Source organism: Cyanistes caeruleus, chromosome 12, assembly GCF_971803275.1.
Source record: "Cyanistes caeruleus chromosome 12, bCyaCae1.hap1.1, whole genome shotgun sequence".
Lineage (NCBI taxonomy): Eukaryota > Metazoa > Chordata > Aves > Passeriformes > Paridae > Cyanistes > Cyanistes caeruleus.
This window is the reverse complement of record NC_141712.1, coordinates 2000414-2021493: the sequence shown is the minus strand read 5'-3', so window position 1 is coordinate 2021493 and position 21080 is coordinate 2000414. Positions and strand designations below refer to the sequence as shown.

Below are 21080 nucleotides of genomic sequence, written 5' to 3'. Positions count from 1 at the left end.
GTGCGATGGTGCACAGAGGGAAAACGTGTGTCCTGCTCTTGGCTTCTCTGAGCTGCAGCCAGATGTTGGACACACTTTCTTTCCTTGGGCTCTCTGTCCCCCGAGCTTTTCATGGGGACCTTTTGCAGGGTTTCCTCCTAGCAAGGAGTAGGAAGTTCTTGTGTTCTTCTAGACGTGGTGGGCTGGGTTCTGGGGGACTCTCACTGCCTCAGTGCAGCCTCTGAGGTATTTGCAGCATGTGGCAAGGTCCCAGCCTGAACGGACACAGCCCTTGAGCACACAGGCAGCCAGCAGAAGCCCAAAGTGCTCTTTGGCTCAGCTTTCCATGTGGCTGGAGCTGTCTGGAAGCGATGGAATGAGGGCTGGGCATCAACCTGAGGTTAAGCTGCTTAAGTGGTGATGTGTCTGGAGATGGCAGTCTTGTGAACATAAGAAGAGGGTCGGGAACCACTGCGGGTAGAACAACCTGTGCTCAGAAGGCAGCTGGTTTCAACCTTCTGTTCCTCATATATGGAAATATTTCCTCTGTACAACTGTATCACTTCATTCTGATTTCCATTGCTGTGCAGAGAGCAAGCCCCCAGGGAAGCCTCTCCTGCTTCTGCATCGTGGGCAATCGGCAGAGTTTGATGTCATTTTCAATCCCACCCTGGCTCAACGTGTGGAAGGGAAGATCCGCGTTTTAGTGGGGGACACCTACTCTGACAAGACCCTGATAGAGCTGGTGGGTGAAGGCCACAAGGATGAATTCAGCCTCGACTGTCTAGAGGAAGACCCACAGTTGAGGAATGATAAGAGCAGTTTGAACAAAGACATCATTGATGGTAAGAGAGGAGAGGCTGCCAAGGTGGAACAAGGAAGAAGAAAATATCTGATCATGTGTGTCCTCTCTCTAGGCAGGCCTGGGCTGTCACCCCTGGACATGGAGGCCTGTGGGTGTGGCAGCCATGCATGCAGAGCAGTGTGTGCTGTGCTGCATGGCGCTGGCTCAGGGGTGTGCCAGGGTGTTTCCCTGAAAGTGGTGGGATGGGGAACTGCCTGGGGAGCTCCCTGCCAGAGGGAGGAAGGCTTGGAGCAAGGAAGCATTGAACATACAGGAGTCTGTGCATGTGAGGGGGGTGGGGTGGAACTCCCTGCATGCTGAGATCCCTTGCTTTCCTCCTTAACAGCTGTCAGACTGAACCACATCCAGTTTGGGGACTGTCCTGTTGGGAAGCCCTGCCACAGGATCTTCACCATCACCAACCACACCGGCATGATGTTCATGCGCTTCGAGTGGGAGGCAGACGTCCCATTCCAGTTCTCCCCCAGGGTGAGTGGGGGCTGCTCTGCCTTTCCCCATTGCTCAAGCCCTGCCCTGGCGTTCCTGGGAGCTGGCAGGGAGACCTCACATGCCAGTGCTAGCCCATTCCAGTGCCACACAGGAGATGCACTCCCTGGCTTGGCTGGGCCAAGGCTGCCAGCCTTGCAGAAAAGGCTTCACGTTATGGGAGGTGGTACCTTCTCTTTATACTTTTGTCTATCAAACTTCACAGAAATCCACACTGAGGTGCAGGTTCCTGGCACAGCTGCTCACCACATCAGTCCCCTTTGCATCAGTCCTGCCCTTGGCAGTGCTTCCAGTTTGGTCTTGATTCCCTGATTCTCCCTAGGTGGGACATCTCCACCCTGGCTGCACCAAGGCCATCACAGTGACCTTGAAATCAGATGTCCCAGCCACCTTCAGGAGGCACCTTGTGAAATGTAAGGTGACCAAGATCAAATTTGAGCTGCCACTATGGAATGTTCCGGACTGGGACGACGAAATGCGCACTGTCATGTGGAAGGACATCACCGGGAACCAGGAGCCAGCAGCCCAATGGCCTGAAAAAGAGAAGGTAAGAAGCAAAATGGCAAACAAAGCCACCACAGCTTTTCCAAAAAGAACCATCATAACACCATCACTGCTGGCTGAGCAGCTCCTGCTTCCTCTGGACACTGGACAGCCCTGAGGTTCACCAGCAGGGCATTCTAGGGGAGAGGTGGATGCACATGACCCTCACACAAGAGGGGAAGAAGCCTTTAGACAAGAGACCATTAGCCACACGCTATCAGTCTGGGCCACAAGCACAAGTGCTGCAGCCCATGTTGAATGGGAGACAATGTTTTATGATTATCTCATTTTATGGTGTTTGAAATCTCTCCATATGATTTGGTGCCTTTTCACCAACAAGGAGTTAAGTCTGCTGCACTCTGTCTCTTCTTTAGAAGTGGAGACAAATACACTTTTACTGCACCTGCGGGTGAACGCCAAGGTTTGTCTCCATGGATACCAGAGATTTTGGTTGTGGTCTCTGTATTGGGAGGGTTATCTCATCATGGAGTAGCCCAGGCACTGTGTGACCATATGGAGGAGTCTGAAGAAGGATCATCTCTGGAGACTCTTGCTTTTATTGTCATTATTGCCAAACACACTCAGCTTGGGTGAAGGCTCTTTCCAAGTTTCTGGACCATTTTAAGGCCTCTAAACCATCCTCTTTTCTATCAGAACATCTGCAGTTGGACACTTTCCTAGTGAGATCTTTCACATCCCAAAATGCCCATCCCCAGCTGCCAGCAGTGTGGCTGTTGCTCCACAGGTGACATCTGGAGAGCACTTTCTCCTAAGACAAGAAGAAAAAGGTGCTTCCTAGAAGTCTGCAGTCACGGGGTTCTCCACCCACAGAGCTCCAGCAGGGGAACTTAACCCTAATTTTGAGACCTGCTGGATTTCTAGAGGACCAGGGAAAAAGTCAGTCCCTCTCCAAGGTTGAAGTACAGGGATTGGAACGCCGCTGTAGTCTCCATGGGTACATTAACAGCTGTGCTAGGACTGCTTTGATCAGTGGGCAGAAACAACTACTGCAGCACAACAGTCCCCATTCTGTCATCTTTCCAGGGAAGTAAAAGTGAATGGTCCTTTCTAGTCCCTCTATGAGGCTGATGTTGGAGGCCCAAAGATTCCCTTCTCAGCCTGACTTTCTGGGCTCTGCTCAGCGATTCTTTTCTCCTCTTTTGCAGACAGTGGAGACAGTCCCGGAACCGGCTCACACTGTGCTGAAGAAGAGCGGCCAGGAGGCCGAGCTGTGCCTCAGTGCCTTGGTTGCCTACGCCCAGTTCAAACTGGACACAGTCGTGGTTCAGCTCAAGGACACCTTGCCCTTCCAGACAAGGACAGCCACGTGAGTGCTGAGGCCAGGCAGGGCCCTGCCAGCGGGAGCTGCCTTTGTGGAACTTTGTGCTGGCCGTGGCTGGGGAGACAAAACTCACAACTCGAGCTCCAGGTGCTCAGGAGACAAAACAGCCTCGTTCATTATTCAGAGCTCACTGAAATACCCAATGCAAATCTCCTGGGCTAGACAGCCATTGGCTGAGATCTCTCTCCTGCCCAACTTCCTGGCCAGTGCTGTGCTCACTTCTCAGCTTGGATGGGGCTGGCCAAGGGTCCCCTGTAACTTACCTGGGAACACGTTCAGGCATGAACTAAGCCAGCTGAATTGGATTTGTGTTATGGCCACATTCACTGTGTCCAATCCAGACCAGCTGTACTGTGACAATGCTGTGACACCTTTGCCCAGGGCTGACCCAGTGCCTGCTTCCCAGAACTCCACCCCAGCCAAAACCAGCACAGGCTTGTTCACATGCATGCCAAGCCAAGCAGGAGAGGGTGGTCAGGAGAGGCTCAATGCTGCCATTTTCTGCTGAGAACAGCCACGGGTTTGCTTTCACTGCGTGTCACCTGTCCTCATGTGCTCAAGAATAAGTTTGCAGTCAAAGCAAGACCTAAAGAAAGTCCAAAGTAAGCCCCTTAGCTTCAATGTCCTGGGCACCATGTTGGCCCTTTCTTCTTCAACTTCCAGACTTTGAAATACTTTTCTGGGCCACCCAGGAAGGACAGCAGTCTGAGCATGGCAGGGTTGCCTGGGGAAGAAGATGCTCCTCAGCAGAAAGTGGTAGCAGGAGTCCCTCAGACAATGTTACTGTACTATTTGCTTTCTATTTATTGGACTTTTTTTTTAATTCCTCCTTCTTGCTTTTCAGTTTCAGGATGCACAACACAGGGAAGGTGTCCCTGGAATACTTCTGGGAGGAAGCTGCTCCTGCAGATAGTGAAGCAGTGAGGATGCCATATTCAACCTCTCTGATGGGTAAGGGCATTTCACTTGGTAGCTGAGGGCCTGGGGAGAAGACCCTGCCCCTTCACCCCAAAACTTGTATTGCTTTTTCCTCCTTGTCCACACGTTCACTTTCATCAGCATCTTCCCAGCTGCAGCTGGAGAGTTTTCTCCTTGCCCCCTCTGCCTTTCAGCCCCTTTTGTTCTTGCTCTGCCACTTCAGCTCTGCAAAGGAGCTGAGCCAGGCTCTGGGGAGAGCCACGTGCTGGGTCAGGACTGGGAGGGGGGACATCAGGTCATTGCTTTGAGAAGTCTGAGACTGGGGAGAGCAATGGTGTAACGAGTGAGCTGCCCTGCAGCCACTGTCTGTGTGCAGTTCCCCACTCCAGGGCAGCTGCAAAGTCACTGTCTAAAACCAGCTCCTGCTTTGGCACAGGAGTGTGTGCTGCAGCAGAGACCCTGCTCCCAGAAGCTCTGTTCCCTGCTGGGAACTTGGCCAGAGATGCTCCGAGTGCATCCCAGCTCTCTTCCACCTATGTGCTGCTGCAGGAGGCAGCGTTGCTGGCAACACAGATTTTGTCTTTGAATGGTGCCCTCTTCCTCTCTGCAGGTGGGCTCATCTCTGCTCCTGTTGTAAGGCAGCGCAGAAAGCTGGTGCTTCTTTTCCGGGGGGAGCAGGACCATCCTTTTGAGACGCATCCTTCTGAGCTGCGGCGCCTACAGTGGCTTGCCGAGGAGCAGCAAGATTCCGAGCAGGAACAGCTGCAGGATTCCGAGCAGGAACAGCAAGATTCTGACCAGGAGCAGCTTTCTGAGGAAGAGCAGCTGGATGCCAAGCAGAAGAAGCGTTCCAAGAAGCGGTGCCGCTCCAAGGAATGGAATCTCTCCCCGCAGCGTGCCACTTCCTCCCTGGAAGTCCTCCCAGATGTCACCCATGACCAGTCACTGTTCTCCATCAACCCCAACTTCGGCACCATCGCTCCTGGCCAGAAGAAGACCTTTCATGTGCTCTTCTCCCCAAAGGATGTGGGGAACTTTGAGACCACCATGCTGTGCAGGTGGGAAACATGGACACACTTGCCAACTCACACTTCTGATGGCTATCACTGAATCACAGGGTGGGACAGGGTGGAAGGGACCACAGGAGGTCATCTGGTCCCACTTCCCTACTCAAGCGGGGTCATCCCAGAGCACATGGCACAGAGCAGTGTCCAGAGGGCTCTGCAATAATTCCAGTGAGGGACACTCCACACCCTCTCTGGGCAGCCTGTCACCCGCAAAGGGAAGAAGTTCTTCCTCAGGTTCAGGTGCAATTTCCTGTTCAGGTTCTGCCCGTTGCCTCTTGTGCTATTGCTGGGCATCACCAAGCACAGCCTGGTTCATCCCCTAACACCCTCCCTTCAGTCCCTCTGACTGGGATGGGGAGGTGGGCCTGGAGACAAGCAGTCCCAGAGAGGCAGCAGCTCCCACAGGAGCGCAGAGGGATCATCTGGCCTTGGTAGGGAGACACTGGCAAAAGACACTGTATGAAACATTAAGCTCCTGGAGGGTTGCAAGATCTTGAATGAGACACCCAGGGACCAGCCAGTCCCTAGCTCTGCTTCTGGCACAGAGCTGCTCACTGCTTGCACAGAGGGAGGATGCAATGCTGTGTGCTCTGCAAGGAGACAGAAAAGCGTCTGGCTGGAAATGTTTGTCTGGCTAATACCAGTCCCTTTCTCCCCAGCATTCCTAACCTGGAGCAGACTCACAGGACGGTGCAGGTGGTTCTGAAAGGCAGAGCCCGGCAGTGGAAGCGTTTCGAAAAACCAAAATGCTCTGCCTTACAGCAGACAGAGGAAGGCCAGGGACACAAGAAGCAGCTGCACTGGCAACCAACACCACAGTGACAGCATTTGTGTCAGCTGGAGCATCCAGCAGGAGCCAGCAACATCTTGTTTCCTACTGCTGATGGTGTCCCACCCTTTACATGCGACCTCTGCAGCTGCCCTTCCCAGCTCCAGCCATCATCATCTTTTAATTAACTTTGTTAATTAAATAATTGTTTGTTAATTTGTTAAATAACTTAAGTTTCAGTTAACTGTAAATAAACACTTGCTAATAAGTTGTTAACCGTTAGCCATGGTGCCAGAGATCTTTCCTTAAACCCCACTACCCCAGTTCAAACCCCCAAGTTAGTACATTCTGAGGTTCCCCCCAGTTGTCTCCAGTTACTCCGTTCACCCTCTCCTCCCTGGTGTACCCAGAATGGCTCCTGGAGAGCACAAGATGGTGGGGACCGCATGGCCAGGCCCCTCCCTTGTACTTCTCCTCCCCAAAATCCTTTCCTTCTTCCTACCTCCAAACCCCTTCTTCCCTCATGCTCCTCCCCCTGTTATCTCTCCTCCTCCAGTTGTCCCTCCCCTTCCTGTCCCCTCGGACCCCTCCTTCTCCACTTGGGCTCCTCCTCCTGAAAAGTTCCCCACCCCTTCCTTTCACAATGGCCCCTCCTCTGAGCCCTCCTCTTTCCCCTGCAGCACAGCCAACCCTCTTCTGACTTTCAGTTCCCACGCCCCTCCTTCTGGTTCCCACACCCCGTGAGCCACAAGTGCCGAGCCCAGGAACCGGAACCCAGAACAGGAGACCCTTCCTCTTGCCACTCCAATTATGTTCAATTATGTGGGAGTGTGCTTCAGGAATGGGAGCCATTCTCATTTCAAAAAAAAGAGAACTCTGCAAAGCCCAGAAAGAGTTTGGAAAGGGAAGCAAATATTTTAAGGGCCTTTTAAAGGCCACTCTCTCCTCCAATCTCTCGGTCCCGTATGACCTCCATGATTTATTTTCGTGCCTCCTTACCCCATCAGAATATCTTGCATGGGAGGGGGCATGGAAGAGGTCATTACAGGCCGAATGTTCTGAGTTATTGCAAAGTTCCGACAGCGCCCTTGATGCCATTGGGAATAAAATAACAACCGAGCACTTGAGCGGTGATGGGGAATGGGCACAGGCAAAGGACCAGGCCCGGGTTTTGCCAAGGCCGGTCCTTGAAAAGATCAAAACAGCTGCAGAGAAAGCGTTCCTCACGTTACCATCCAGAGAACCCCAAGCGAGTTCCACAATCATTCTGCAGCAACCTAATGAGGCGTTCCTAGATTTTATTGATGGTGGTGGGTTCACATGGAGAAACAGGTGGAAGATCCAGGGCTGCATTCTGCCTTGCTGTTGGAATTAGCAAAGGCAAATGCCAATGATACATGCAAGCCAGTCATTATGGGAATGCCCTTGGATCCTCTCCCCACCGTCACCACCACCATCGAGGTGTGATCCAGAAGGCTGCTAGCTTAGGGGCTGACCATCATAGACAGCCAGGAAGGACGGGGGCTCCAGCAGCGGTGGCGGTCCCACCACCACCTGTAACACCATGGGAACCACGGTGCCATCGCTGTGGGCAGCGAGGGCGTATCACCCATTTCTGTCCAGTGCCCAGCCCCTGTGGGCCAGGACAAAGGAACTGGAGGGGAGGGCAACGTACAAAAAAAAACCAGAAGGGCAGCATGAACCTCCTCTGCGTGTGGATAGAACAGAGCAGGCTTTGCAGGGGGAGGGGGGCTCAGACAAGACATTTCTAACTGGACTGACTTTCACCAAAGGACAAATAATACCTTCAATAAAGTATGGCAGCCTCAATAGCCACTCCATTTAGCAGCAGCAGCAGACCATCTTTTTAGGTCCTGCCATTGGACTGTGATTGCCGTGGACCTACTGGGCAGAAGATTGACTTTCCCTGACCCAGGCTGTAAGTATTTTGTTATTGGGGACACCAAGCACACACCCCCAGAGACTGAAGTCTCTCTGGTCACCCTCAAGGGTGATCTGGATGGACTCGTTCTCTCGGTGCGATGCATCCACCCACCCTTCTACTTGGCCAAGGGGCAGGTCATCGCCCAGGCCTTCCTCATGCCATTGGGGGTCCTGGTAGATGAGTTTTCACCTGAGCTCTACTGGACAGAACTGGTGGGTGAGAACAAGCCCATGGTCCCATGCTACGTTAAGCTGGTTTGGAGATCCTAGGGATGAAGGGCTTGTTGGACACTGGGGCAGATGTGAAACTCATCCCTGAGAAGAGTTGGCCATCACACTGGGAATTGAAAACCGTGGCAGGCACCATACAGGGCATGGCGGGGGGGCTTGTTCTTGTTACCTTTTCTATTTTTAAGAGATGTTGTTAAGAGGTACGGAAATTCTGTGCACTGACAGAGCCCTTGTAAGAAGTGTAAATTAGTACAATGCCTTTGGGTTTAAATTCAAGCCAGAAGCACCTCTGCTCCCAGAGCAGCAACCCTTCTGTCACTGCTCTTGGACTGCAGCTTCACAAACAGGTGAAATAGACAGACCTCAGCTTAGAAGACCTAAAAGCTAACTTTGGTTTCCTTGAGCAGATTCAGGAGCTACCTGTATTATATATATAAATACTTCACAAGAAAAGAACAAGAGTGTCAAAAAGGCAAAAGAGCTTGGTAATTTGTAGAAAGTAACTTTGATCAAAAATACAGTGGGTTAATAGAGCAGTCTGAAGATGACATTCACATTTTTCCTGGTGATATTGTGCACTGTACTGTAACAGTGGGTAACAATTAGACATAGCCAGTAGGATAACTGGATATTCAATCATTGAATTCTCATTCTTCTGAACACTTCAGCTGTGCTGTAAACTTCAGAGACATTTTTTCAGCAGCTTTCAACAAGTTACTCTGGATTCATCATTCCTGAGACCTAATTGAGTCAAAATGCCAAGTGGGATTATTCTTTCTCAAAGCCTGGAGCCACACAGAGTGAACAAGTACATAAATCATCATGTGCATCCCCATACACCTAACAGTCCAGCCACTAACCAGAGTTTACAAAGGAAAATTCAACATGCACAGTCATTTTTTCACTTTTGCTACAAATTATGTAAAAGAATAAGCTACAAATAGTATCTGAAACCTGTTTAAACTCAGGGATAGTGATGCGGTGCCACAGTCCCAGGCCAGCTCACCACCACCAAGGCACCCTGACAAGTGTGGGAAACAGCTCCTGAATTTCACAGCAGGGGGGCATTGCAGCCTCCAGCTGCAGAGTATGCAAACTGAGCTGCATTGAAATGTGTCCTCCAGAGCTCAGTTTTAGGCTGGTCCTGGTTACCATCTTTACTGATCATCTGGATGTGGGGATTGAGAGCACCCTCAGTAAATTTGCAGAGGCCCAGTTGGGTGGGAGCGTGGATCTGCTGGAGGATGGGAAGGCTCTGCAGTGAGACTTGGACAGACTCAATCAGTGGGCCAAGGACAATGGCCTGAGGTTCCACAAGGCCAGGTGCCACATCCTGAGGGTCACCAGACACCTCAGAGTGAGCCAGAGTGTGCCCAAGGGGGCAAGAGGCCACGGGCACCTGGCCTGTATCAGCACCAGTGTGGGCAGCAGGAGCAGGGCAGTGCCGGCCCCTCCGTGCTGGGCACTGGTGAGGCCCCACCTCGAGTGCTGTGCCCAGCTCTGGGCCCCTCATGAAAAACAACATTGAGGGGCTGGAGTGTGTCCAGAGAAGGGCAGTAAGGCTCATGAAAGGTTGAGAAAATGTCCCATGAGGAGTAGCTGAGGGAGCTGGGTTTAGTCAGTGTGGAGGAGGCTCAGGAGGGACCTCACTGCTCTCTCCAACTCCCTGCCGGGGCCATGCAGTGAGGTGGGGCCGGTCTCTTCTGCTGGGCCTGCAGTGAGAACCAGAGGAACTGGCCTCACGCCGAGAGAGGAAATTCAGGTTAGATTTAAGAAAAAAATTTTCGCTGTTCAGGTGTTCAGGCCTGGGAATAGGTTGGCCAGGGAGGTGGTGGAGTTGTCATCGCTGGAGGTGTTAAAGAGGCCTCTGCATCTGATATTCGGAAATGGTTTAGTGGTTTAGGGTTTGCAGTGGCAGATGCTGGGCTGACATTGAACTGAGTGGTCTTAAAGACCTCTTCCACCCCTGACGGTTCTACAATTGCAAGAGCTTCCTAGCTGGCTGAGGGGAAGGCTCAGGGCTGTCCCGAGTCCGCCGCGCCCTGAGGCGCTCGGGCGGCGCTGCGGCTGCGGCGGCTCCTGAGGGGCCGAGCCGGGCGCTGCCCTCAGCACGGCGGGGCCGCCGCTGCCCCTCAGGCCAGCGATCCCATCCCTCAGCCCGGCGCTCTCACCCCTCAGCCCGGCGATCTCGCCCCTCAGCCCGGCGATCCCATCCCTCAGCCCGGCGGTCTCACCCCTCAGCCCGGCGATCCCATCCCTCAGCCCGGCGGTCTCGCCCCTCAGCCCGGCGATCTCACCCCTCTGCCCGGCGATCTCTCCCCTCAGCCCGGCGATCTCGCCCCTCAGCCCGGCGATCTCGCCCCTCAGCCCGGCGGGCAGCGCTCGGCAGCGGGGACCCGCCTCGCCTCGGGATCTGCCCGGAGCCCCCCGCTCCCCCGGGTCACAGGTACCTAAAGCCTGTGATCCTGACGAGCCTGTGCTGTGGCCGTGGTTGGTGTCTCACACTTCTGCCATAAGAGCTTCAAGGGGAAGTTCACAAAAGTTTCAAAGCAGAAACCTGCACTAGTTCTGAGTGTAGTTTCAGAGCAGTTGGTGTGTGACAGGACTGGGGCTCAGCATGATGGACGAGCAGTGGTGTTCCCAGTGCCAGGAAGGGCTCGTCCCCTGCTCTTTTTATGGCAGATACTCTGTGTGTCAAAGCTTATTCAACTCTCTCTGGCTCTATGCTGGAGCTGATAAAGGTTTCTCTAAAAATGTACACACTGTCAAAATAAAAATGTTTAATTTTTTTATTACTTTATTTAAGTTTAAACAAGAAAGAACTATTTCTAGCAAGTTATCAGTTATATGAATACATATACAAATGAGATCACAATAAAAATTTATCTAAATACGTAATAAATTAGGAGGAACAGATTGGATAGACCAGGATTAAACTACTAATTTTATTATGCTAGTTATAAACCCTGAGATTTTGATATTTCTGGATCTCAAACCTCAGAGAAATGTAGCATATCTACTCCAGGAGCTGGTAATGGAAGAAAAGAAATACAAGAGTCATTATTTGAATGTTTTAGGCCACAATTAAATGAGCTTGGACCTCCATCCTGTAATTTGTCTCAGTCATCCTTTTGTTTTCTTGCAGAAATCTGAGTTCTGGTCAGATCATCCTGTGTGATGTAAAGCTCTCCTGCTGTCTCCTGCAGCAGGCTCGAGTCTCTAATGAAAATCTCTTTTTCTACAGAAACTTAGAGAAAGTTGCCAGTATTGGCTCCTAAAATGAATGTAAGGTTAAGGTGTGTGGGGTTGAAACCAACCTATTTTCCTTTGCCATGTCTTGTTCTAGAAGAAAACCAGTGTGAGCTGCTTCAGAACAATGGTCTGCCACTTATGATTCAGGTATTGACAGAATCTCAGGACGAGGAACTCATCAAAGCTGCTACTTTTGTGCTGCAGAACTGCAAACAAATGAGTAAGCTTGCAGATATTGCTTTCCAAATGGTTCTTTCTGTCTCTGTGTTCTGCTGCTTCCCCAAATGATTTTAACTGTGGCAGCTTTGTAATTCTGTGTACTCCAAGACACGTTTGTTTTCTGCATAGAAAGTTGTTTATTTGTCATCAAGAACTGACTTGGGCAGCAAAAAGAGAAGTAAAAATTCCAACAGTGTTGCAGTAATGCATCTTTCCCAGTTCTGATTCTCCAAAATACCTGGTTTGTTTGCAAGGCCATCGTTTGGAACTCGTTTCCAGTTCAGTCTCTCTCTCAAGAACATCTTCTCTATTCCATGGCATAGCTCAGTCAGCAGACCTTATCTCTGAGTTTGCAGACAGATGTATGAGACTATGTGAGCTTTCAGTCAGGCTTTGAGAATCCTCCACAATTCCATTTCTCACAGACAGGCCACTGGTTTCCTGGAGCCTCCCCAGTCCTGTGCTAACACTCCCTGTTTTCTACAGCCACAAACAGATAGAAAGGTTTGTCTAAGGCAGGAAGGCTCAATGCCAGTGCACCGACTAATTTCTGTTTTAAATCTTCAACCTTCTGCTTGTCTTTTCCCCTCCCAATCTCACCTTCTACTAGCTTTTCATACGAGAGCTTGAGGGCCTGAGTGTACCCTTTGATCCACAGCCTACAATAGCCCAACAAGTCTAAAAGTCTGCTAATCTCTCAGTTTTTGCTTGCAGGAGTGAGACTATCCCCTTAATTCTTTCAGGATTCAGTCTCTGGTTCTCTTGACAAATTATATGTCCTAAGTATTTTACCTCACGTCCTACAAATTGAAGTTTCCCCTTTGATACCCTCATTCCTTGGTTTCCCAGAAAATTTAATAATGCTATGGTGGATTCCTGAGCCTTCTTTTCATCCTCTCCTGAGAGATGTAAATTATCCACATACTGGAGAAGTTTTATTTCAGGTGTGGTTGAGAAAAGTTGTAGTACTTCCCTTAGGGCTTGACCAAATAAATTTGGGGATTCAGAAAATCCTTGGGGCAGCCTTGTACACATATACCACTGATTGACCACCTGCTACAACCTCTGTAGGTTTGATTGATCTGATGTGTGTTTGCAGTTAAAACCCCCACTATTCTGCCTAGTCCTTCCCTTTAATTTGACTCACGAGCTTCCCTTTTGCATCTCCCTCATTCCCCACATCTTTACTCTCCTTGGTTACAACAGGGCTCAAACCCATTTTATTTCTGGTTAATCTGATTAGGCGAGAACCTGGGATTGTGATGTCATTGCATTAGCAGAAAGAAGTAATACTTCCTGCAGGAAAGATGACAATTTTGACCTTTGAGAAGCAAGTCATGATCTGACTGGAAGATTAAAACAGAGCAAGCCAAACTGCAGTAGTAACACCAGCTCATTCTGCGAGAGCATAGCTCAAAGAGGGAATTATGGCTCATGCACTGCAGGTAATAAAAGCATAATGTCCTTGTGTTTGGTTATTTGCCTGGAGGGGGCTTTGGCTGAAGGGGGGGAAAGGTCAGCTTTAGCAAAAAGAGCAGAGCATTAGAAATACTGACTGTGGTTCTTCTATTTACTTGGCAGAAAAGATGGCTTTCAGAGCAGAGGCATCTTGATAGACTCACTTTTCTACAAATGCATGACATTATTTGACTTTAACATACCTCTATTCATATTCTTTCATTCTGTGCTGATGAAACAATTCTTATGAATTCTTATGAATTCCTCTACTGTACAAAATTGCTGTAGTTCATTTTGTTGTTTTTTCTTAAACTCAGAAATCGACATCAGTAATGGAACAACAGACGATACTGAAACTAAATGAAACAATTAATTCCTCAACTTGTAAACTCATGATTTAAAACTGTAATGATTTTGTATGATAGTTTAGTGGATTTCTTTATATTATGGGCTGTCACTGTATTATTCAGCAATATGCCACAATGCAAAGGCTTTAATGAGCCTGTAAGGCAGGTTGCTGTGGTGCTCAAACTGATGCAATCCTTCAAGTTCTGGTTTTGAACCTTCCATTAGGCTTTAAGAAACGCTTCAGACAGAGGATATTGTAGCAGATATTGTTTGTACCCAAGACTCTCACTGAGCAGAGTTGTTAAACCAAGTAACAGCTACAAAGCTGCACTGCTAGACGAGCTCTAAGCAGTAATGACTATTTACATCTGTGTGCCTCAAGATTACCTTTATTGCACGGTTACACCCACACAGACAAAGCTCATCCCTCACCTGAGCTGAAGCAGTTGTAGTGTCACTCATCAAGTGCAGCAGGAAGCTCAGCTTTGCTAAGAAGGCTGACCTTACCTTGCTGTGCAGAAGAAATGCTGTGCATTTAGAAATGCAAAAGCAGATTGTCAAGCTGAAGTCCATTAAATACCACAGTCAGGATCATGATTAGGCAAAAGAAGCTGCTGAAATTGCAGAGAGAATTATCACTGCATTTAAGCTGCAGTTAAGTAGAATGCAATAGACATGGGAGTCTTGGAGACAAACCAAAACAGAACAACACAAACAACACTTTTTATACTGGTGTCAGTGACTGTCCTTAAAGGTGCTTTTTTTTGATACTTCAGATGATACAGAGATGGTGTTTATGTGTTGCAGTAGTCTCAAATAATCAGTGTCTTTGACCAATGCTTCTAATTCAGTGACAATCTCATCCCCAGCACTAGCAGCCTCCCAGAGGCAGAAATGGGCCAGTTTTGAGCTGCCCAGCTGGGCTGACCAAACACCAAAGCATGAGCAGCTCTGCACTCCCTGAAGCTGCTCTCAGTGCTGGCACAGCCCAAGCCACAGCCCATCCCAGTGTCACTGCCAGCGTCTCTCCACGATCAACGAGGCACCAACAAACCTGAGCTAAAACCAGTCCTGCACTTAAGCTTTCACTTCACTGACTTCAGCCACAAAGACAACAGTAACTAAACCAGGCACAGCAGCACTGCTGCCACCCAGCCAGGGCTCAGCTGCGAGGTCATTCTGCATATTCTTGGACCATTAGGGCTGATCAATTTTGAGAACTTGCAGAATGTGCTTAGTGCAGCCAGGAGGAGCTTCTGTTTTCATTGCCTTTTGCTGCTATAATCTGTTCTCTGAAATTTCCTTTAACACCTGGCTCTAGTTTCATCTTTAAATGCAGGAAGCTATTTGTGGCCAATTTAAAATAAATGGCAGTATTTGGTTATTTCCTTTTGGCTGCTGTGAGTTTTGCAAGTAGTAACGTGCTACTGTTTCCTACAGTCCATTTGTCTTTTCTTCCTAAGCACTCATCTCTCCTGTGCCAAAGAAAAGGAGAATTAAAAACAATTCATCTGTGTAAAGAGTTTGCAGGTGTTAACTTGGTGTTAGCAATACTTTATGCTATTACTGCTGAATCCACAGGTCCGCACTTTTAGCAAGATGCTTTACTGAGTTCTGTGGAATGTAACTGGTATGTAGATAACCTGTTTTTCACTAGAGAAGCTTTGAGCCAGCTCTGAATTTTTCTTTCAGTTAGTTCTGTATTTCTAACAACAGCAGGGCAGTATCAGCATGACAAAATCTCAGGAATTTGAGGGGGGTTTTCTTAATTTATTTCTAAAACTTACATATTAATCTTATTCACAATTCTTTCTACTTCCTTCTATTTTTCCTTGCCTGGTTTTGTACCACCACTTTATAAATGAACAAAGCATCCATCAAGGTGTTGAAGGGAGGTAGAATCCAAAGACACAGATTTGTTTGGGGCCAGAAGAGAAACCCAAATGGGGATTATGGAGCTTCTAGACATGCAGACACCTCTGGGTGCAACCACCTGGAAGCAGCACGTTGGATAAAGAACTGTAACCCTAAATCCTGGAGGCAGAAGGGCTAAAGGCCAAATCTATGGGATGTAGCCATGGCCAGTCCCCAGCCACGATGAGGAGCACTCTGATCCAAGGGCAAACAGCACAACTTCTTCCCATCCATGGGCACCCTCTGCAGCTTCCCCTCTTCTCACTGCCATCCCAAAGCTTCTCCTTTTGGGTGAGCCATCTCCCCTGTCCTCTGAGAGAGTTAATGGCTGGAATGTCAAAGGTTCAGCTGTGAAATCATGCTTAGAAGGCAAAGCTTTCTCTTTTACCCATTGGAGAACGATGGTCAAAGTAGAGCAGCACCCCAAAGTGACATGCTGACCTGGAATCCCAATCTCCTTGCCTTACATTTTAATTTTCGCTTGTCTACAACACGAGCAGGCTACTGAGCTCTGCAGAAGGGCAAATGGAACAAGAGGGGAAGGTTGTTACTGTTTTGGGTGGCTTTTTGAATGAGTTGATGATAGCCAAGAATTGATTTCATCATGACTGGGGCAAAGTACTTGTTATGCATTCACAACTCCATTCACAACTCAGCCACCAGCTCCAGTTATCAGATTGTGAATTGTTCTAGCAGAAAGATCAAAAACTCTCAGAAATATTTTTATTTTGACACATTATTGGAGGGGAGGAATTTTTTCTTCACACTGTCACAGACTGGAAGCTTTTTCTTGAATGCCTTGGTTGCTAGTTTTAGATGTATTTCCCTTTTCCTTGCAGATAAGAGATGAGGACAGCGGCTACAACAAAAATCTGTTTTGCATTCCTAAGCATTATGAAGAGGATTTAGAAAGAGTCTTCATTCCTCACGGACTCATCCTGGACAGGTATGAGGGTAAACAGGAAAGAACAGGGACAGTGATGCCCATTTTTGTCCCTCCAAATGAAAAAAACCTGAAGTCCTGCCCTGTGCAGCCCATGGGAAACGGGGAAACCCTGCAGCCCTAACACTTCTGTCCTAAAGTCTGGGATAAGAGGGGGTTTATGGAGAGGATTCCTCTGCAAGCCCAGTGAAGCTTCCATGTTCCATCACCTCTCTTGAAGCCCACCTATCCTGCAATATTTGTGTTTATGGGTTAAATCTGCTTATGCTGTGCAAATACCTAATTTATTTTCCTACGACTTGCTGTGCTCACAATTTGCTAGTTAGAAAAACCTAACAGCAAGATCAGAATTTTTACTTGAACATTGCTTAATATATGCACAAACAGCTCTTATATACAGAACACTTTCCAGAATTGCCTTTTTTTTCCTTCTTTCTCCCAGGACAGAGCATTTGGCTAGAGATATCATGCAAGACATGGGAAGTCATCACATTGTTGCACTCTGTGTCCTTAAAGGAGGCTATAAATTCTTTGCTGATTTGCTGGACCATATAAAAGCACTGAATCAAAATGGTGATAAATCTGTGCCCGTTACCGTGGATTTTGTCAGAATAAAAAGCTACTGTGTGAGTGACTTTCTTTTCTTTGGAAAATTGACTCTCTCCATAGACTGGCATTCTAAATACTGGTGGTTTGTGTGAGAACCCCCCAAAAATGGAGTTTATGTGTACATTCTCTTCAAATTACATACTAAAAAGGAACTGATTTACTGATCTGTCCCAAAGGGTGGATATTATATATTCACTGGGATAAACATAGCAGAACACTCAAGATGACAAAGCCAGGGGCAGATCTCCAACTCCTTCCTCTTGCAAGAAGCAAGAGCAGCTCACCTTTCAAACAAATCCAGGACAACACTTTGGGGCATGCTTTATGTGACTTCCATCTCTTCTTTCTCCTTCTAGAATGAGTCACCTGCAGAAAAAATCAGTTTTATTGGTGAGGAGCTGTCTACACTAAGTGGGAAGGTATGAATTGGCATCTTCAGCTTTTTAAGGAAAACAACTGTTCTTGTGTGTTTTCCAGGAAATCCATCTTTATTGAAGATTTTGATACTGCATACTTCCAGCCTCTTAACACTGATTTAAAATGCTGGGCTTTGAAGCAGTGAATAATTCCCACTGATCTCAGTGGAAACTTGGAGTGATCAGCAATGAGTGCTCCCAAAGGTCCTATTCCCCATTTTATCCCAGAACCCCCAGAAATGAACCACACTCACCTGACTCATTCAGTGCCTCTGGAGTACTGGTGCTGTACACAGAGCAATATACAGACCTGACACAGGTGCCTTTAGCACCATATTTAAGCTTTCAGAAATACTTACAAAAAGACTCTTCAGTAAGCACCAAAGTCAAGTCAGTAGTTCAAGTGACAATCTCCTTTGAAAATCAAGGCAAATTCCTTGTAACTGAGGGTTTTAGTGTGCTTTTCTTGCCTGTTTGGTTTGCTGAAAATTGCCATTTAAGTATTTTTTTTTTTCTTGCCCTTCCTTCCCTATGTTATCTCTTCCAGAATGTGTTAGTAGTAGAGGTAAGTAATGACTGAAGGAGGGGTGGAATGACACAGATTCTTTTCTCCCTTCTTTTCAAATGAATACATATTAGATATAAAATAATAATTAGTGAAGTTACTGGGCTGCCAGGTTGGTATGCTCTAATTTAATCCACTGACAGTCTGATTTTCCTTTCAAACTTGAAGGATAATTTATTTTTTTTATCACTTTCAGGACATTATTGAGACGGGTAGAACAATGAAAGCACTGCTTTCAAAACTAAAAGACAAGAAACCAAGGATGGTAAAAGTTGTAAGGTACAAGGATATAGCTGCTAACTAACATATTCAAATCATTTGGGTGAATAGTCATTGTATGCTGCCAAGTGCTTGTTTGGCTTGAAGTTTGGGGGGGAGAAAGCAAATGCAGGAAGCAATCCTTACCCAGCTGCTGGAAAATTAAGTGTTTCTTAAACTGGGAAATTTCCCTGTGCACTACCATCTTCACTGCTCAAATTAATAAAGGAAGGTTTGATGGCTCTTTCTATGGTGTCCATAAAGTCTGATGGATTCCCTGTTTCTTACTTTATGGCTGAAGGAAATTGATGTCTTTCCATAAGTTTTCTAACGTCGCCTCAGTTGCCTCAATGCTGGAATGACAACACTCAGAATATCCCTTACTATCCTCAGCTCTAGAAGTTTCCAGAATCTAAGAGTCTGTCAGCACTTGGAAGATGACTTCAAGCAGCATTCTAGATCTGCTTGTAGTAGGTCTCTAAAAGGAAATTTTGTGGAATATCCCTGTGTCTGTCAAGTAATCACAATGCTTTATAAAAACAGTTGCTTTATGCACCAGTTATTCAGACAGGCCTTCTAGGGACTGTCCAGGAGGTTCTCAGTTTCTTCTGAAGGGCACAGGCAAACCAAGACTAGATAAGATTTTGCAGAAGAAATGTCCTTTTCTCCCTCCCTCCCCACTAAAATCATTCCCAGCCACTTGGACATGCTTCCCCCTCTGTGCTGTTCCAGTGTCCTGAGGCATTGCTCCATGGAAGGGCAATGACCTGAGACCCAGGATTGGAGGGAACTGAATACAAACTAGAGCCACTTGGACATAAAGAATGAACCTAGATCAGAGCCTTTGCTTCTCCCTCCACGACAAGGCTGAACACTACTGCTTTCTGTGAAATAATCTCACTGCCTTAATTTAATGGCATGATTTTAGAAGCTTATGGGGAGGCGTGGCAGAAGGGAAGTCTACAGCTTAGACATATTTTAAAAACCAACCTTCTCTGCTCTGCCTTACAGCCTGCTCGTCAAAAGGACATGTCAGAGTCCAGGTTACAGACCAGACTGTAAGTACCATGTTTTTCTAGTATTTTCCAAAACACAGTCTTACCATTTCCCTTCAGGCAAGCACATCTGACAACTGCACAGAAGTTTCATGAAGGCCAAGAGAAATGGGGAGAAACTACATAAAAACTTGTGAACTGATGTCCAGCTATGGCATCCTGAGGCCTCATGACCACCCTCTGTTTTTCCCCTGGCTGGCCTCAGTGCAGGTTTAGCTATTTGATACACAAATTTAACTATTTAGATAGCAGAAATGAATCAAACCTTAACTGTGTGTTGCTTTGCTTTGGCCCTGGAGGACATTTGTTTTGACTCTGCATTATTAAACTTGCCTTGTTTCCAAACTGAAAAGTCCTACTGAATCACGGTTCATCTACTTTCACTCAAGTAAAATCTCATTCCTTGTCTCTTCTCCCAGGACTAACTCATAACCAGGTGTTAAACAATTATTTTGTTAATAAACAGAATTCTCTTAACAACCTTAATTATATTACTGACTGATGGGAATGGTTTAGATTCTAACCTCTGTCATCAATTTATAGCTCAGATTCTTAAGGAAGCACCCTGAAAGAGATGATGTCTTTTACTCTTAGCTCAAGTGTGTGTTGAATACAAACTCTGCATTTAAAAGCTGCTTACACCACTGAAGGATAAAAAGAACTGTATTTTCTTACAGATACAGGCTTTGAAATCTCAGATCAATTTGTGGTTGGATATGCTCTTGACTACAATGAATACTTCAGAGATCTAAATGTAAGTACATGCACATTCCTCCACTGCCAAGTATCAGGTACCCAGCAAGAAGATTTGCTTCTACTCAGAGCTTCTCAACAATTACAAAACCTTCAACTCCAGCTAGAAACTTCCAATAAAGGAGCAAAACCATTTTTAAGGTGCCGAGTTGGTAATGCAGTGAAGGTGCATGAGAAATGTTTGTGCTTCACCTTTTTATAATTCTACTCCACAAGTCTCACGGCTCAGCCGTGCTGCAGAACATTCTGGGCCCCCAGGATGGTGAGCAGCACACAATCTGTGACCCCATCTGAAAATAACTTGTCATTTGACTTTGATTGGATATTTGTCTGACTTAGTTCAACCGTATGTTGCTCTTCAGTCACCAGGTCTTTAAAGCAGCCCTGCAGGGACTCTGTGTGAAGGTCTTCCATACACTTAGGGATAACATGTCTTACATCTTACATGTCTGTAAGAACTCTTCCCTTATTCCATTACAGCTTCTTCAGGCTGCACAGAGTAGTGGCCTTGGAAACATCATAAACTGATAGGGTTGATCATTTTTCCCTCCTTTGTTTTCAAAAGTACTTCCTTAATTCTGTTTAACTGGGAAAGTTTTTTACTTCAAAGCCTTTTTCCTAAGACAAACCAGTCCTGCTGAAGACACAAACAGTCTGTGCCATTGCTCAGCAGCATTAAGGAGCATGCAGTAATTTAAGAAACCTAAGTTCTTTCAAATATATCAACCTATATATTGCAAATAAACTTGCAAAGAATACTAAGAGCTGGAGTTTACTGCAAGTAGGAAACTTCCAACTATTAGGGTTGTAGTGTGTTTTGAGTGCAGTGCTGGGAATACAGCTGCAAATCAGTCTTACACTTCATTGGAAGATAGAGATGGATAAATATTGTACTTTTTATTTTTTCTTGTAGCACATCTGTATTTTGAAAGAGAAGGCCAAAGAGAAATACAGGATGTGATAATCTCAGTCTTCTGGAGCACTGATTTCTGGCTGCTGCTGAGGTGATCTAAAGCATGCCATCAGGAAATGACTTTTGCTACTTGCGTGTCCCTGAGCAGCAGGAGAAGCTCCCCGTTAGTGCCAGGAGCTGCAGCTCGCTCATTGCCACGTGTAGGCAGCGCTGAACACGAGCTCTGCAGACGC

The 21080-nt window shown here is 47.2% G+C and overlaps 2 protein-coding genes and 1 long non-coding RNA gene across 4 annotated transcripts in view; 2 read left to right on the top strand and 1 right to left on the bottom strand.

Moving 5' to 3' along the window:
* LOC147650790 (axonemal central pair apparatus protein HYDIN-like) overlaps nt 1–6245 on the top strand; it is a 56987-nt gene extending 50742 nt beyond the window's left edge. Inside the window, exons 53-59 of the mRNA XM_086848188.1 lie at nt 570–824; nt 1170–1312; nt 1653–1877; nt 3040–3200; nt 4060–4166; nt 4744–5191; nt 5860–6245. Coding sequence (XP_086704314.1) covers nt 570–824; nt 1170–1312; nt 1653–1877; nt 3040–3200; nt 4060–4166; nt 4744–5191; nt 5860–6022 — 1502 coding nt within the window. The 3' untranslated portion in view covers nt 6023–6245. The remainder of the gene's footprint in view (nt 1–569; nt 825–1169; nt 1313–1652; nt 1878–3039; nt 3201–4059; nt 4167–4743; nt 5192–5859) is intronic.
* A 3927-nt stretch (nt 6246–10172) lies between these two features.
* LOC147650788 (hypoxanthine-guanine phosphoribosyltransferase-like) lies at nt 10173–20983 on the top strand. 2 transcript variants are annotated; one of them, XM_086847696.1, is made up of 10 exons: nt 10173–10590; nt 11491–11616; nt 12859–13060; nt 16175–16281; nt 16721–16904; nt 17244–17306; nt 18065–18147; nt 19138–19184; nt 19859–19935; nt 20848–20983. In XM_086847696.1, exons 3-10 carry the CDS (start codon nt 13043–13045, stop codon nt 20893–20895), a joined length of 627 nt encoding a protein of 208 aa, XP_086703822.1. In that variant the 5' UTR covers nt 10173–10590; nt 11491–11616; nt 12859–13042; the 3' UTR covers nt 20896–20983. The 2 variants fall into 2 exon arrangements, with proteins under 2 accessions (XP_086703822.1, XP_086703824.1); XM_086847698.1 differs by lacking the exons at nt 10173–10590; nt 11491–11616; nt 12859–13060 and adding an exon at nt 17851–17868 and having other exon boundaries at nt 13127–16281.
* LOC147650789 (uncharacterized) lies at nt 14811–17201 on the bottom strand. Its single transcript, XR_015275423.1, has 2 exons — nt 17172–17201; nt 14811–14896 (listed from the first exon to the last, which is right to left on the bottom strand). It is a non-coding gene; the product is annotated as an uncharacterized LOC147650789 (long non-coding RNA).
* Nucleotides 20984–21080: the final 97 nt, after the last annotated feature.